The sequence below is a fragment of the Falco biarmicus genome, chromosome 11 (genome assembly GCF_023638135.1).
Source record: "Falco biarmicus isolate bFalBia1 chromosome 11, bFalBia1.pri, whole genome shotgun sequence".
Taxonomy (NCBI): domain Eukaryota; kingdom Metazoa; phylum Chordata; class Aves; order Falconiformes; family Falconidae; genus Falco; species Falco biarmicus.
The window spans coordinates 24,681,938-24,698,576 of NC_079298.1; the positions used below are offsets into that span (position 1 = coordinate 24,681,938).

At 36.6% G+C, this 16,639-nt stretch overlaps 1 protein-coding gene across 4 annotated transcripts in view; it reads right to left on the minus strand.

Moving 5' to 3' along the window:
* Positions 1–1,842: 1,842 nt before the first annotated feature.
* The window catches only part of COL11A1 (collagen type XI alpha 1 chain), a 160,294-nt gene continuing 145,497 nt past the window's right edge, over positions 1,843–16,639 (minus strand). For all 4 annotated transcript variants that reach the window (XM_056356276.1, XM_056356277.1, XM_056356278.1 and 1 more), the window contains 10 exons: positions 12,768–12,821; positions 11,451–11,558; positions 10,819–10,872; positions 10,696–10,731; positions 10,533–10,586; positions 9,459–9,708; positions 7,126–7,238; positions 6,230–6,298; positions 5,347–5,580; positions 1,843–3,603 (listed from right to left, as the gene is read on the minus strand). In XM_056356276.1, coding sequence (XP_056212251.1) covers positions 3,457–3,603; positions 5,347–5,580; positions 6,230–6,298; positions 7,126–7,238; positions 9,459–9,708; positions 10,533–10,586; positions 10,696–10,731; positions 10,819–10,872; positions 11,451–11,558; positions 12,768–12,821 — 1,119 coding nt within the window. In that variant the 3' untranslated portion in view covers positions 1,843–3,456. The remainder of the gene's footprint in view (positions 3,604–5,346; positions 5,581–6,229; positions 6,299–7,125; positions 7,239–9,458; positions 9,709–10,532; positions 10,587–10,695; positions 10,732–10,818; positions 10,873–11,450; positions 11,559–12,767; positions 12,822–16,639) is intronic.

Below are 16,639 nucleotides of genomic sequence, written 5' to 3' on the forward strand. Positions count from 1 at the left end.
TATTTTTTGAAACAGATGGTAGCTTTTTTGTGTCACAAGGCGACTGTTGATGTTAGCCATAATGACTGTACACTTGGACTGAAAAAAAAATAATCTTCATTACAAGTTAGGAAGTTTTCCAAGAGATGTGCCAATCATGATTTGTTGGTGTTGCCCTATCATGTGTTAGAAAGAGGAAAGGCGAGTGAGAGAGAGAAGAAAATATGTCTACAGACAGAACAGTTTATACCTTTAGAGGCATAGCTTATAATTTAAATCTCTATTGTATGTTGGTGTTATTCCAGACAGAACATTGCCTCAATCTGTAGTATTTGTTGGCTTGTGTTTGCTGTGTGCCTGCTAACTCCATTTCCATGCAACATGACAGCAGCATCTGTATTTGCAGTCCAGAAACCGTATACCAACTCCAGTATGGCTTTTCTCCGTTTAGGGGGAGGCTCAAAGCAAACTTTCCAGAAAAACTGCCTGGTCTGCCCTGAGGTAGGGTGAAACCTCAGGATCACAGAACATCAAAGTTCTGTCAGTTTCTAAAATCCAGAAGCCATGAGCCATTGCAATCTTTTTATGATTACATAGGTTTGTAATTTTTATATGAAAAATACTATTGTTCCTTTTCTTCTTATGGGCTTGGTTGAGTAAGGAATTTAGCTTGCATAGTTTTGGAGTGGATATTTTTTTTTTTATAATAGTATATGATAAATCTGAGGTTTTATGTTTTTTAGGGCTACTAGGATTTGGCTGCAGAATCTGAAGTTTATCTCACAGAAAGACCAATGTGTGAGTTTTGCTGTGAAATTTCTTTCTGTTCTGAACAGTTCTCTTTTTGTTTGTTGGTGTTTTTTTAAAGCACTCCTAATATGAGACTTCTGTTGAGAGAAAAATAAATAGCATAATTTTTGCTTGAAAGCGGAAATATATAATGGCAATTTTTCCCCTTCAAGCAAAAACTAGGAGAGAATAGGAACAGTATATTGAAACAGAATGGACAAAGGAGTTAGAATAACTAGCGGTAGTGAGATGGGTTGGTTTGGCTTCTTGCATACATCATTGCACCCTTAGAAACAGTGTTCTACTGCAGCCTAATCCTGACTGCCAAATCACAACCGTCTTTTTTTTTTTTTTTACCCAAATTGGCCTAAAGAACCTGAGTCATAAGTGGTGGTTTATTTTAGATGGGCTGAACAGCTCAGCACCTAACTTAACCTAGCCCGCTTGAGCAGCAGGAAGTGCCTGCTCCTCTGCCAAACTTACTGAAGCTGCCTTCACAGCTATCGTGGACATAAGCAGACTTCATAAAGAACAGTTAGCAGATTAAAAAGAAATAAAACGTTTCTAGAGGAGGTCCCAGGTGACATATGTGATGTCTCTAGCTTGGATCCATCACCAGTTCTGGTTCCACTATCTACCTGAAAGAAGGATACATTAAAACAAGGTACTGGAAATTTTGTATTCTAGTAGTTTCTAGTTCTTTTCATCCATTTCACATCAATAAATAGGGTCATTTACTGACTTTATGGGATTCTACAAGGATAAGCATGAGACTGTGAAGCACTTAAAACATTGTAGGTTGTAAGAGGGTGGCTGGGGAAAGAATATCAGGTTCCTATCTTGTGTTTGATAGTATTATGTGGACTGATGCAGCTACAAATCCATTCGAATGAAATGCGAACTTGTCAGCCTTGCTGCATATTGCTGGTGGCTAGATCAGCTTCTTTTCAATTAACACTTTTCCCAGTGCTTGCCAGGACATGTGGTAAGATTACTCTTTTTTTTGAGTCTACATGGTCTGGAAGCAGAGTGAAGTGGGTGAGATTTGGATATTGAAAAAAAGACAATGACCAATCCAGGTAGACAAGACTTGATTTTATTAATAAAATTTGTATTTTCCTCTTTGAGGTGACAGTTACAAACTTTGGTTCAAAAATAAAAGAAAACATGAACAGCAAGAAGTTGACTTTTGAAATCTCACTTTTACATGTATAAACGTGCATAAGAAAATACCAGTTGGAAATGAGCCAGCAGAAACTAATACTATTTAATTTAACAATTTTTAAGAAATAGAAACAAACATTTCTTTTCAAGTCTTACATATATTATGAAAAATAATTACAAAAGGATTTGTGTTGTAAAGCTAAAATGTAATTTCTACTTCCAACTATCTGAATAAAATGTTCAGAGGGAAGGCCAAACAAACTCTTTTTATTTTATTTTTTTTTTTTCTGAGATTTGAATAGCAAATTGTAACAGTTTGGGTCAAAGACAGCTCTGCAGGAAGCAGTCCCCTCGTATGTTGCTTAGCAACTATGGAGAATCACATGACCTAGACATATTGCATCCCTGGCCTTCAGGTGAAATAACAGGAAAAAATAAAAATAATTCATATTAATGGGATGGGCAAATAACGTATAGGACCATTCTGTGGAACTTTTAGTATCCAGTTCAGGAAGCAAACATCCATCATTGCTTACATAAAAATCTAAGTAAACACTGCAAAAATCCATAAATAACTTTAGAATCCAGTTTTAATATTTATGCAGACCAAATAAACACAATGGAAACAAATGATGAGATTGAAGAAAAAAAAAAAAAAAGGAAAACTATATGACTAATTTACTTCACAGATTTTTAACAGATCTCTTACACAGAAGTTGGTTTTTTCTTACATATTTTCCCCACCCAAAAATATAAACTTGTTTATTTTAGATATATACAGGTATCTTATGAAATTATGGAATTAGAAAAGAAAATAAAAGGTCTGAGGTATAGCACCATGGAACACAGCACCTTTGAAGATGCTTTCATTATTGAAATTCATAATCACAAGTGATATCAGCAGAAAAGAGTTGTTTGAGTGTGCTGCTCAAGATCTTCCAGTTTTGCCACCTTAAGTTTTGTTGGCGACTTCAAATAACAGAGCTCTTCAACAACAATATATACAAAGGGATTTTATTCTTAATCTGAAATTTGAATTGGCTTCACTGGCAATTACAGCTTTATTTTTTCAGAATACATACACAGTATTGACAGTGTAATTTTGTAATTATAAAATAACAGCCAGATGCAATTCAGAGACACATGCAAGTTTTGGAAATGGACAGAGAAATAACAGTATAGTACTGTACATAGAATAATTACAGTTTATTAAACACTTTCTTAACAATTCTGTTGTAATGGAAGGAGCACCATGTTGTTAATTTTTTTTACAGCACCAAAGGAATCCAAAGGGGGGTGTTCCTAAAGCAAGCACTATGTTGTCTGTGCCACAGCATCTTTGCAAAATAAGTTTAAGTCATGTGATTCTGGCCCTACAAGGGCAACAATTACTTTCTAGATAAGACATACATACACAGCAAGACATATTTTCTATGCCATCCTTATTCAAAACTTGCATGTGGCATGAAGTGGGTTGGTAGCACCAAAGTGCAACATTTTTGTTGATCTGATTTTGTCTAAAGCTTAACCAAGGAAGCAGACAGGACCAACCTCAAATCCAAACTTCTGGTTCTGATCACCAAAGTCATTGATCATCACATCAACTATAGGCACTTGGTCTATTTTGGGTGTGTTGATTTCGATCACCGTCTTTGCATAGCCCTTTCGTGACTATTAAAAAAGACAAAAAAAAAATAGCAAACATGGTTATATATTAGAGCAGTAAGCACGTGCTGTAGATCTTCATAGGTTATCTCTGAAGTATAGAATTTAAAAATTATTGCCCCTTCATGCACCAGATATTACAGACTCTAAAGTTTATGTTTTCTTAGGATTTTATTTTAAAAACGTGACATTGAATGGTTTTGATTTTAGAAAGAGATCAGCCCATAGCTTTTGACTTACTAAAATAGGTCTACAAATGAAAAATTACCTGAAAGACCTTTAATGTTTCTTAGAGAATGATAAGTTCACATTTATACTATTTAATAAAAAAAATAACACTATTCTCATAGCAGTGCACGTCTTCCTTGTGAAAAAAAAATCACTGATTAGTTCTGAAAGACAGAAGAAAGATCCACTTCTAAGAAGAAAGACTATAACTGTCTCACAAAGTATTACAGCAGTTGTTTTGACATGAAAGAGTGTAGTAGTCTGACAGGACTGCTAACTGATGAATTTAGATAACAGGTTTGAAGGCAGACCCTTATTACTTCCTAACAAAGGCTCTCGCTGCTCTAAATACCATTCAGCCAAGTTATCACGCTAGTCATCAGGCAGGACTGCACTTTGTTGAGATAGTCTGTTATACCTTGCTGTGACCCCTTTCAGCTGTGCCAGGGTCTTGGAGTTTAGATAAGCATCCAAGTTTGAGTTCTCAGTTTAGTGATGGACTTACACCCTAAATCACTTCTAGCTCTCTCTGGAGCTCTACACTCACCCACTGTGGATAACTAAAGCAGAATAAATCTACAGGACATACAGAAAGGCCGACATGAAGCAGTTACGTATTAGAATCTCATTATTGAGGGGAAGAGACACTGCATCTACCTGAGCTGCATCTCTGTCTCCGACCCAGGTAGGTATCCTGGCACTTTCAGGTCTCTGATTCTTTGTCACTGACTTCTCAGGAACTGCCTTCAAAAGATTCCCATATAAAAACCCAGAATAATTAATGAGGCTTCAACTGTCACTTGCTCCTTTGATGTCTTTGTTTCAAAGTGTTCAGTACAAACTATTCTGTTTCTGAAAAGAAGAACAGTTGCTATGCCTACAAAGACCCTGCTGGAGAGGCGGTTAGAGAGCTGATGCATGTTTGGACAGCTCCAGGGATTACAGTGGACCTGAGAAGCTTCCGAAAGGTACAGTCCACAAACTCCACCTGGCTTTGACTACCAGAAATTGAGAAAAGAAAATACCAAGTCACATACCAACTGTGCAATTAATTCACTATGTTTGGGTACGTACATATGGTTTAGTTCATACACGTTTTTACTGTATTCACTAAATATTCTGTCTGCATATGCCTTGATTTTGAGTATAAATATATTCTGCTGATGGGCTGCCTCCCCTTACTATGCTTTTTTTCTTCTGTTCTCTTATACTATGTTCATACGAGCACATAGTCTAATCTCAGCACACAATCAGGTGCTGACAGCCTGTATCCACGCCAGGTTTGTCCCATTTCTGTTGCTTGGCTTATGGTTTTGGTTTGTTTTGTTGTTGGTTTTTTTTGTACATATATGAAAATTAAATAAGGGACTAGTGTACTGTAGTTAAAAACCTACTAAAAGGCAGTCTATTAAAAATAAAGTATTTTGAAACCTTTTCTCAGAAGAAAGCTGTGGAAAAAATGAATTTGTTTTCTACTTTGAGAAGTTGGGTTTGTAAAGACTCTTCTGAACCTCTACTTACTGCACAGCCATCGTGAAGAGCTTTGATGTAAGGATTGTTGTCATAAGACATTTCTTCATCATTCGATCCTAAGAACCTTAGTGCTTTGTCATAGCTGTCAGATGATGCATCATGCCAAGCTACAGACTGATGACAGTTGTAAGTGAAATTTTGTCTGGCAGAGGCACTCAGTAGTTTAAGGAATGTCATTTGGACCATATTAATAGAATTGCCTTCAACATCCAAATAGGAAAGCTGGAAAATATAAAAAGTTACATGTATGTTTATCTGTTTCCTTTGTTAAAATGCAGAACAAAATTATTGTTGACAAAAGACCCATGTAACTATCCTTAATTAAAAAAAATAATCAACATACAACATTTTAGGCAGTTTTAAGTTCAATAAAGCTATGATTCAGTAAATAGATTTTTCATGTTGTAGCAATATATTTAGGATTAAGAACTACATATATTAGCTTCATTATATTGGGAAAGACAGAGAATTACTCCTACCATATACTGTGAAATAGCAGAACCTCTTTGGAAAATCTGGTTTTAGTTAATTATAAAGTTAAGCTGGCCTACAGTCTCATCTTTGCATACTCAGTATATTTCCTGTTACCTAGAGTGGGGCAGGTTCAGTGGTGATGGGTAGTCTGCCAGAAGCTAGATCCTCACCATCAGCTGTGCGGGTGACCATTTGGATCATTGTGGGACAATACAGAGCAGGCTTCTACTGTTCAGGAGCAAGAAGCTATATAGCTGCTTTAACATTTAGGGCAAAAAGACTGGGCTTGAAACATTTTTTCATTATCTAAATATTTATAAAATTACTTTGGATCTGTTGATCACTGATAACATGTACTTGATTTATGAACAACTGTTACGTTGCAGTGACAACTTACAAGTTTGCCTCGCTTAAATTCACTAAACCAAGATCCTGGATTCTCCTTTGGCCATGATGAAATTCTAACCTGTGTGGTAAAACAGCAGAGACAGAAGTATTTAAAATGTGTTAACAGATAGAAGATTTTACATTACCTAGGACAAATTTCACATCTGCTAGTAAAGAATGGTTCTTTTTTCTGAAATCTCAGCCTCTTTAAAGCTGTAAAATAGGATGGTTTTTTTTGTATAGAATGCCTTCAGATTAGTGACTTTAAACAGAATCCAAGGTGATGGCTTATAAAGAGAGCTAGTTCTGTTTAAGGGAGGCTGTTGTCATCTGTTAAGATTCAGGTAAACTGCTGGAATAAATTGTTCCTGTGAAGAGTTTCTAAATTAGAGTTTTTACTGGTGTTGATGCTGATAGATCTCTTCCATTTAGGCAAGCTTTTAGAAAGCCCTCCTCTATACCATAAGCCCCATCAGAGGTAATTTATAACAATGAGTAATGACACTGTTAACACATAGCGTTTTACATCTACTTTGTGTAGGAAAATATGAACCCACAAGAGAAACACAGTAAGAGTTTAGGTTTTATGTGTCAAATGCTAGATTATGCACTTTTAACTAGCTGCATGGTTATGTTGCATTCTGAAACGGAGTGAAAGGTTAGCAAGCAAGTGCATAGGTCCCCTAACTAAGCAAAACAGTGAAATTGCAAACAGCATTTAACAAAGTTAACAGTTACCAGTTACCTCTATGTACCATTTTACCACTTCAGATTTATGTGAATTCCAGTGTAACCAGAAAGACAGATATGTGAAAATGTGACAATATAATTATCCTGTTCAGTCAACACTGCAACAACATAGTTGGATCTGTCAACACCCAGCTGAAAACACAGATTGGTACTTACTCCTTCAGATTTCTTATCTGGGTAGATGCAAGTTTCCCCACCTGCTGTGAAATTGCAGTATACTTTGAAGGAGTCTCCAGTACAGCCCTGGTTAGGATCAATCCAATATTCCCCTAAAACAAATGAGAAAATTTTTGCCTTATATAGTGGAAATGGTATTTGGAAGGTGCAGGTTTTACTGCTGCCTATCAGTCCTCCAAAATCTGTATCAAAGTTATTTTATCTGGATGATGAGAAAGCAACCCTTTCTTTTCTGCCTTGTGGTTTGCTGCTGCTATTGTTGTTTATGAAAGAACACCAGGATCAAAGTCTATTTTTATCTGTGCCCTTTTGTTTTTGTCTAATTTTACTTTAAACTATGACTCTCTTGTAGGCTACTGCTAAAGTTTTGGAGGAACTGAGGAGACTCAGTTTAGAGGAGGAAGGACATTATGTGTGAAACATACATTGTGGTTCTCAACAATTTGGCCGTTTCAGTATTTCAACTAGAAGGATAATGTGTACCTGTGACGGCAGCACCCTCAAAAACAGAGCAGAGGCACTCTTAGGCAGAAATAAGCTATGGCTTAGGTCAGAGAGCAAAATCTGGAGTAATTTATATACCTATCTCCATAAAAAGGTGGCCTCACAGGGCTTGGTGAGGCTGTAGCTGGCACAAGTACCTAAAGCTTCCATTGAGAGAGATATACCTCAAGAAAAGATGGTTTTTTTCTACTGGGTTATGAAGCTGCAGCACTAGGGAAACTTCAGGCTGCTTTAGATGATAAAAGCACCTTAACTAATACTTGGTTAGGTGACATGGTGGGAAAGACAGTTAAAAGTTGTATGAGGCTTCCCATAATTTCAGCAGTCTGGCATGATTGAGAATTCAGGCCCTGCAATGCTAGGGTTAATGAAGGCTGGGCATGAAAGAGTTGCAGTCAATCCAAGGTCCATTAAAAATCAGGGCTTTTTAAAATCTACCATTCTAATTATAATGGTGATTTCTGTGATGTGGGTCCTTATCTCCAGCTAGTTTCACAGCAGGACAGCAAATGATTTTCTGACACTACTGTTCTAATCCAGTTTCAAACACTGGAGGTTTCAAAGACAAATGACAAATCCTTTCACCAGTTCTGTCTTCTGAATACAGGGAATAGACAAAGCATTTATGGTATTTTAAAATTCTATTGATTCAGGCTATATTTATTGAAAACAGTCTTTCCTACCTGTAACTCTTGTCCCTGGAGAATTCTATGTCTTAATGAATGCATTTACTTTTATTTTAACCAAAATAAGATTACTTTTATATGAATAAGGCTCCAAATAATAGGCAAATACTGGTAAAGTGAAGAAGGTGAATGTGTTCCATAAAAAACATTCATTATTATGGAGGGTACTGAATTGTAAAATATGTACTTTTCATATAGCACACACACTGCATAACTACTCCTCAAGGCATCCATCTGTTTTGATCTATCTAGAGTGAAAGCAATAAAATATTATTAAACTGTCAAAATCTATTTTTCCTCCCATTTGAAAGCAGAAAAATATTACATTGAACTAGGAAAAATATCCATTGCAATAGGAAAAAAAAAAAAGGAAGGATGAAGACTCTGTGAAGGCTGGCTTTCATTTAAACCTTTCTGGAGCAGTAAACTCAGAAAAAAAGAAGAAAACGATGAATAATTAAATCAAGATAAGTCTTCAGAACACAATGTCTTGTTCATACTACTCTGCATTTTATTAAGCTAGTACTTAGTAGCATTAAACAGTATCAGAGAAACCTGCATGTCTATTTGCTGTATGATATAGAACAGTGATCATGCAGTAGAATAAATTATTCTAAGGGTGAAAGAATAGTAAAATTTGAGAGGCATAATCAATAATAAATCTCATATAATACCAATGCTACTTTATATTGTTATACCAAGCTAAAGTATACAGCTACAAAAATAATTCTTATTTCTTTTAAAAGAAGGTATTAGCTATCCCAGCATGCTGACATTTGTGATTTTACTTTCCATTGAAATACCTAGCATCAATCTTTCATCCTTTTCCTGTCTGGATAATTCTGGAAATGCAAGGCCCACCTTTCAAAACAACAATTTTTTTTAGTGTTTTAAAAAGTTTTAAATCTAAACCCAGACCAGGTTAAGTATTCAAAGAATTTGGCTTTTACCAAGAGAACATCTCTTATATCTTATAAATTTTTATACCTCCAAAAATGGATTTAATGAGACTATTTATTGAGAAACTGTTAACCATCTACCAATAATTAATTATTCTGTCAAAGTATCTTGGCAGATCATAACTTCCGCCTTGTTTGCATTTGTCATGCAATATTAACATACCATCTGGGAAATCTGGGTGGCAGAGTTGCAAGTCTTTGCAGGTTCGGGCTGGGTTATTCTGAGTGCCCATCGGATACTTCATATGCTCAATGTCTTGCTTCAGCGAGTTCAATGAACCAAAGATCTCTTCCATTCCATCAGAATAATCCAGAATATTATCACCAGCATCAGATAACATGTAATCAGGAGATCTTCTTGTCTTTTTGGGTGACTGGATTGGCAGCGGCTGGATTACCTCACCTGGAGGACCCTGAGTGAAAAACAACATATCTGGTTACCTTTTCTCTTTGTTTTTCAGCTGCAAAAATACACAGAGGAAGACCACAGAATGTGGCTTGGAGATGCTTTGAATAGAATTTCTTCAAAGTATTTATTTATTTCACTTATTTCCTTCAGATTTATGCTTTTGTGCTGTGATTTACTTGCAGACCAAAATGACTGTAGGAGGCCAAACCATTGTTGTGCTCTGAAGACTTCTCACTACATTGCTGTTTGGGGAAGAGTGTGCCCCCTCACATAAGTTAAGTGTGCAGAACTGACTTGCAATTGCCTCTTCGTCACTGACAATTCCCTCAAGCACAGGCATAGCCTATGACAAGTGTAAACTCTGGATATTTTCTATGATAAAACTTTAAAATTCCACTTGCAGTCTATAAAGCAATATCTCATTTCAAGAAATTGAAACACTTCATTCAGATGTGGACTGTTTTCATTTTAGATTGTTCTGATATGAGAAAGAAATAGTAGGAACAGAAAAGTATCAACGGGGGGAAACCAATATGCTTCTATTTTCTGTGCTTCAGTATAACACATTAAATAATTATTGCAAGGGAGGGTTTTTTTATTTGTTTGTGGCAGTTTTTGTGTTGGGTTTCTTTTAAGTTTCTAATGGCTTTTTTAGTGCAGTCAATGTCTGTGTCTGGTGGATTTGAGCTTCCTGAAAAATGAATTTTCAAACGTTCATTAATATTTTCCTTATCTGCAAGTTCACAAATGTGGTTTTCTACCCTTGTCAAAACAGGGTCATCATGTCAGTGTAATGTGCATGAATGTCAGATAAGAATTCTTACTTACTGGAGGACCAGGTGGACCAGGTAACCCACTGTCACCCTTTTGACCAGCAGGACCCTATAAAGCGAAGAAAGAAATGCAGTGTTGACTATGCTACACCATGTTAAAAAACAACGTACACAAAAGTTAAGTAAAAGAACAAAAAGTATTGAGGAGAATTACTCACGCTGGATCCTTTGGAACCTTTTGGACCTTGGGGACCCTACGGGCAAGAACATAACTGTAGTTGAAGTGTATTCCACAAAACATGGGAGTGTTTTGAACAGGAGGACTGGATGAAATTACTTACAGGTAAACCAGGAGGACCAGGGGGTCCAAGTGGACCAGCAGGACCAGAAATTCCCTAAGAAAGAATAAAAGAGTAAGTACAGAACTAAAGTATTCTACATACTGGCCTGGATTAAAAAATACGTATATATGAAATAAAGTAGTCCTAATAAGCATCCAAATCTGATGAGTTTTGATTTAGGCCATTTGCTAGGGTCCAAAACAGTTTGTAAGTTTAAAATGTTAAGTGACAGTTTGAGTTGCTTGTAGTTGTTCTTACACTGCAGTACTTACAGTCACAACTGTGCTCCCATTCAGACTGGCTCGGAAACCTCACTTTACAGTGCCTTAAAACAGGGCTCATAACTAGGAGAAAGGAAGCTACTTTGGGTAGTGCAGTTAAACATGATGAGATTGGTGCTGCTAGTTTTATCTTATCCCTAACTTCTGTGTTATGTGTTTCTGTCATCTTTTGAAACACTATGATTTTGTTTTAAGCTGGTTTAAGTTCACTGTGTTTGTACAATGCCTAGGAAAGTTGTAACTTCTAGCAGGAGGCTCTGAGTGTTAAATGTTTATGGCAAAAGAAAGACTGGGATATGTACTCTTTGCTTGCATGGAACTTGAATGAAAACATAAGTATGTTTTACTCACTGCATCACCCTTGGCTCCAGGAGATCCCTGTGGGCCAGGAAGACCCCTATCACCCTTTTCACCCTGTTCTCCTGGAGGTCCAATCAGGCCAATCAAACCAGGATGTCCCTAAATAAGACAAAAGAAAATACAGTTAAAACTCAACATATATGAAGTAAATGTGCTCTGCAAACTATGCTGGTTTTGTCTGGGATACAGTTAATTTTCCTCGCAGTAGCTAGTATGGGGCTGTATTTTGGATCTGTGCTGAAAACAGTGTTGATGTTTTCGTTATGGCTGAGCAGCGCTGACACAGAGCCCAGGCCTTTTCTGCTTCTCACCCACCCCACCAGTGAGTAGCCTGGGGGTGCACAAGAAGCTGCGAGGGGACACAGCTGACCCCAGCTGAGGATATTCCAGACCATATGACATCTTGCTCAGCATGTACAGCTGGGGGAGGAAGAAGGAAGCGGGGGGACATTTGGAGTTACGGCATTTGTCTTCCCCAGAAGCTTTCAAATGTCATCACTGTTGCTAGTCAACGATTAACCTGAAACCAAATTATTCTGAAAGCATATTCATTGCTGTTAGTTGGTCTTTCAGACTTTGAGATTATTTGCAAGTTGTGACTGCTTATTCAGGGAAAGGGATTTAAAACAGTCCTTACTGAAACTGCTAGAACAAACAAACAATGCCTGTGGATACAAATTTCGTAACAGCTTTCACATTTAGATGCTATAAGCCTATTATAGAGTTGCACGTTTGTTTCCGCATGTAATATAGCTGTATAAACAACTGATTTAAGCACATAAGCAAAAACTGAAATTCACATGATATAATGATATTCACGTCCCTTTCCCTACAGATTTTTTCTCTAAGACACAAGCAACCAATAACTCATTGGAACTGCATTAGAAAATGTTATCCCAGATGTCTCAATCCATTATTTCAAAAGAAAATATTATACCTGTTAAATATTAACATTTTGTTGTTTTAAAATAAAAAACCTGAATACTTTTCATTTCTACTTTGTTTTTGTAAAGCCAACAGTTCTCTTTACATCAGTATCTTTGGGATTTTCATTGCAAGGAAGAATCACATGGTCAGTAGATTACCTACCACACAGGCAGTAACCTTTTTCTTTCCATATATCACCAGGATATCAGATGTGGCTTAAAACTTCACAATTACTGTTAAGGCTTCGGGAAGCTGACTGACAGACATGGCAAGTTGTCTTGCTTTCTGATACAAAAACCCTAGTGTTTCTTTCTGCTAATTTTATAGAGACTTTTAGACTGGGTCAAAATTACAAAGGCACAAGCAATGAATAACGTATACCTTCTCTCCTTTGGAACCCGGATCTCCCTTTAGGCCAGGCAAGCCAGGTGGACCCTAAATAAATCAAGGGAAATATTGTGAAAATAGTTTTAACACAACACACAGATCATGTTTTCCTGAAATATTATTAAAGGTGGTATAAGTCAGAGTCATTCAGTCATTGATGGTTGTAATTGATGATGTGATTTAGAACCCAAGATGAAGTTGAAATGTATGTTTAAAAAAGCATAATGATGATACTGAAGCATTTAATTTATAATTAGAAATCTATAAAGGGTTGTATGGTTAGAAATCTATGAAGCAGAGGGTCACCTAAATTCTTAAAGAGCACTGAGAGCATCCAGTGAAGCAAGTGATACTAAAAAAAACCACCACCACAATCAAATTTTTTTTTGTTGATGAGCCTGATTTTGCTTGTGGTTACATTACACGCTTTCAACTATTACTTCCACCTTATTTGCTGTACCTTATTTTAGTTGCTTATTTTAACCCTTTCTTTCATAGGACAGTGGAAAGTATCCTCTTAATTTGTTTTCTCCCACTTTACTACAGCTCAGTAAGATTCTTGCAGAATATAAATCAGGTTGCATATAGTAACCTCTCCTCAATATTTTTTTGTTGGAGTACTACCTCATATTTTGTTTCAGCATTTGAGGTGTTGTCTTGGGATTATGGTTTCCTTGACTTGCCACCTGAAAATCCTGTATGACCATGAATAATGCATTTAAATCTATATTTTCTAAATATTCAAGTCTTTTCTACTCAACATTGCAAGCATACTTAATGTGATCTAGGTGTGCTAGTAGAGGTGTGACATGTACAAGCTGATGGCCCTTTGTCACTTTCGTAAATGCGATTAGTAATAGAAATTACTTAGGTTTTGCATTACTAGACTGGGCAATCCGAAATACTTTTAGGAACTTTTTTAGTCTCTTTGGGACTCCACTCATCATTTGTTGGATAGGAATAATACCCCTAACTTACAGAGGTGTTAAACTGATAGTTTTTAGGTAGTTGCATGGTTCATATCATATAAGCAGCTTACAACTTTTAGTTTGGATTTACGAGCCATCCTTTCTGCAGCACAGTAAAGACATATGTTATTTTATGAAACTGAGTAAGAAATGTTCTTTATTCTAAGTTTTATCTGCAGTTGTCCCTAAACATTACTCCATTCAGCTAGATTTCTGTAAACAGAAATATGCTGGGACATAGGATCAACAGAACCATTCTAGAAGCCCTTCCGTATTTCTGGGGTGGGTGTGGGGAGGGGACAACCAAAACCACTGATTTTTTTCAGGTGGTTCCAATGTAAGCTGATGCTTAGAGAATCTATTGAAAAACTCCATTGCAGTCTTGCTACCTGGGAAACCACTGTGAAGCATAAACATGTCCACATGGATAGGTCTTACATTCTGCACATTTGAAAAAACCACTGAATAATCTTGTTCTTGAAATTTGACGCAAGATCCTTCCCCCTGATAGTGCTTTTTTTATCTTTACTGGGGTCATAAGAGCAATTCATTAAAGATACTATTTTACCAATAGTCAAAAATACAGCTGGATAGATGGCACAGAAAAAGATTATATAGGAAGCTTGTTAAAATCTCCTTGGCTGGCTTTTTTCTGCAGTTTTTGTTTTGTTTTAATATTTTAATCCTTATTTAAAATTTTAGAATAATTTTGAGGGATCTGAGAAATCTTCTCGGGTTCATAAGAACAGCAATGCCAGTTTTGTGCAATTTGTACAGAATGAGGTGAAAAATTCAGGCCATGGCGTGCATATGCAAGCACAGAAAAGGCCTTCGTTCCTCAGAGGCTATTAATCTCACACTGAACGTGTATGCATTAGGCGCAGAGCTGCTAGACTAAGTCAGTATCTCATCACTACTAGTCTCCTGCTGGCAGTGGACATCTGTGAAGTTATGATATGGATAGCAGTAATAAGTGACCTTTTCAACCTGGCACAGATTCAAAAGTGCCGTAACACTTCATGTACAAAATATTATTCAGTGCATATCCTTTCCATCTCTACTTCAGGATATCATTAGATGCAAAAGCCTAGGCAAATACATAATTCATGAGTGAAAAGTGAAATTTTTAAGTGTTTGGAATACAGAATCAGACATTTTCACCTGCAGTTGTTGTGCTCTACTGTAAATCTGCTTTCTTATTCTTCTCCTGATAGCAATCTACTATGGAGGGAGGAAGGGGCAGGAGGGAGACCTAACCTCAGCAACTCTTACATATAAACTTTACTTTCCTAAAATCTAAAATAAAATTTTACGTTGCAGCAATGCATCTAAAAGAAGTTCTTGTTGAGCTGACAGGAAGACTGTGCATTTGGGACTCTGTAGTTCATTAATACACTCAGCTTCAGATTTGAATTGAGTATTTAAGCTCCTGGATGTTAGAGGAGAGATCTTTTGATGATGTATTTGGAGGCTTCTGGTGACTGACATGTCGGAAAGGGATGCTTATTATTGCTGAATAACTGTTCATTGGATTTTAGATTTCAGCACAGAATTGTAACTGAGGAGATTGCTTTTCAGTTCCCTGATTTGTCCCCATGCATTTTATTTTTAACTTGTCACATAATTTAAAAACTATAGTGGTATTCCCATCATAAACTCTTTGGAGAGAAGAGATTTTTATTACGGGCTTAGCACAGGGGAGTCCTTTCCCTTGCAGCTTCTCATTCATTGTTCCAACCTTTGACTTACAAGCACTATGTTATCCATGAGACTTTAGAAAAAATTAGAATGTTAAAATGAAGGGCAACAAAGAGCTATAGTGTAAGGTTTCCTCAGTACATTTTTTGCTCATTATTGTTTCTCAGGGACAGAGAAAAATGAAATTCTATGTAGATGCCATTATAATACCATCTGTAATTACATACACAGAAGCAATTGATGGATACACCTATGCACCAGATCACTATTCATTGGGAAAAAAGTCTTTCTAGTGTGTGGGGCATAAAAATGTATGCTCTGAAACTCTTTGCTTATAGGTTAAGAAGTTGTGTTGGAAACATAAATAGTTACCCAAATACTTTCACCCATGAATGTGTTCCAGCCAATGAAAGAAAAGGCAGTTGCTCATGCTCACATATGCACATGGAGGTGGAAGACTGTTTTAGAGTAAAAGTCTTGTTTTATGCAGCATTTTAGTTTAAATTCCCTATTTTTTCCACTTTAGTTATTATATACTGGAAAAGCCTGATATGAAAATGAAAAAAAGAAGGGAGATTCTTTGCATATTGTAGCATGAATGATTTAATTTATAGTTGATGTTCAGAGTCTGAGTTTTCACTGGGGAGGCACGAATGCTCTTGAAAAAATTTTGAGTTCAGCTTACACAAAAACTTTCAGTGTTAAGGCTACCTAAGGACCTGTATCCTTTATATCCTCTAAGTCCATACAGGAAAAGGAACAGAGGATTTCCTTCACACTTCCTACCCACAGCATTCCTTTTCCCCTTCGAAAGCCACATAATTCCTAAAGTAGAGGATAGCCCCTTACTGCCCTACCCTCCTAAAGTAACCTGATTGTATATTCTGGCCAAAATAACAGAGTGGATTTTGCTTAGTATGTGATAATACTGCTTGTAAACTGTAAAATACCTTGAAAGTGTAACACTTGTTTATTTTGCATCAAACTAAAACAGTCTATATTTTGTTTCAAAGCTTTTTATTCCAGTATGTCACTCAGCTGTGATAACAGAGGTGAACCTTATTTCAGCAGGTTTAGAAAGCAAGGGACGTGAGATATTTCCACTAATTGAATCACCTTTGCTCGGCATGTTTAGAATTATCCTGCTGGACATATAGTTTAGATTTGCATTTCTGCACATACTGCTAAATAAGAACACCA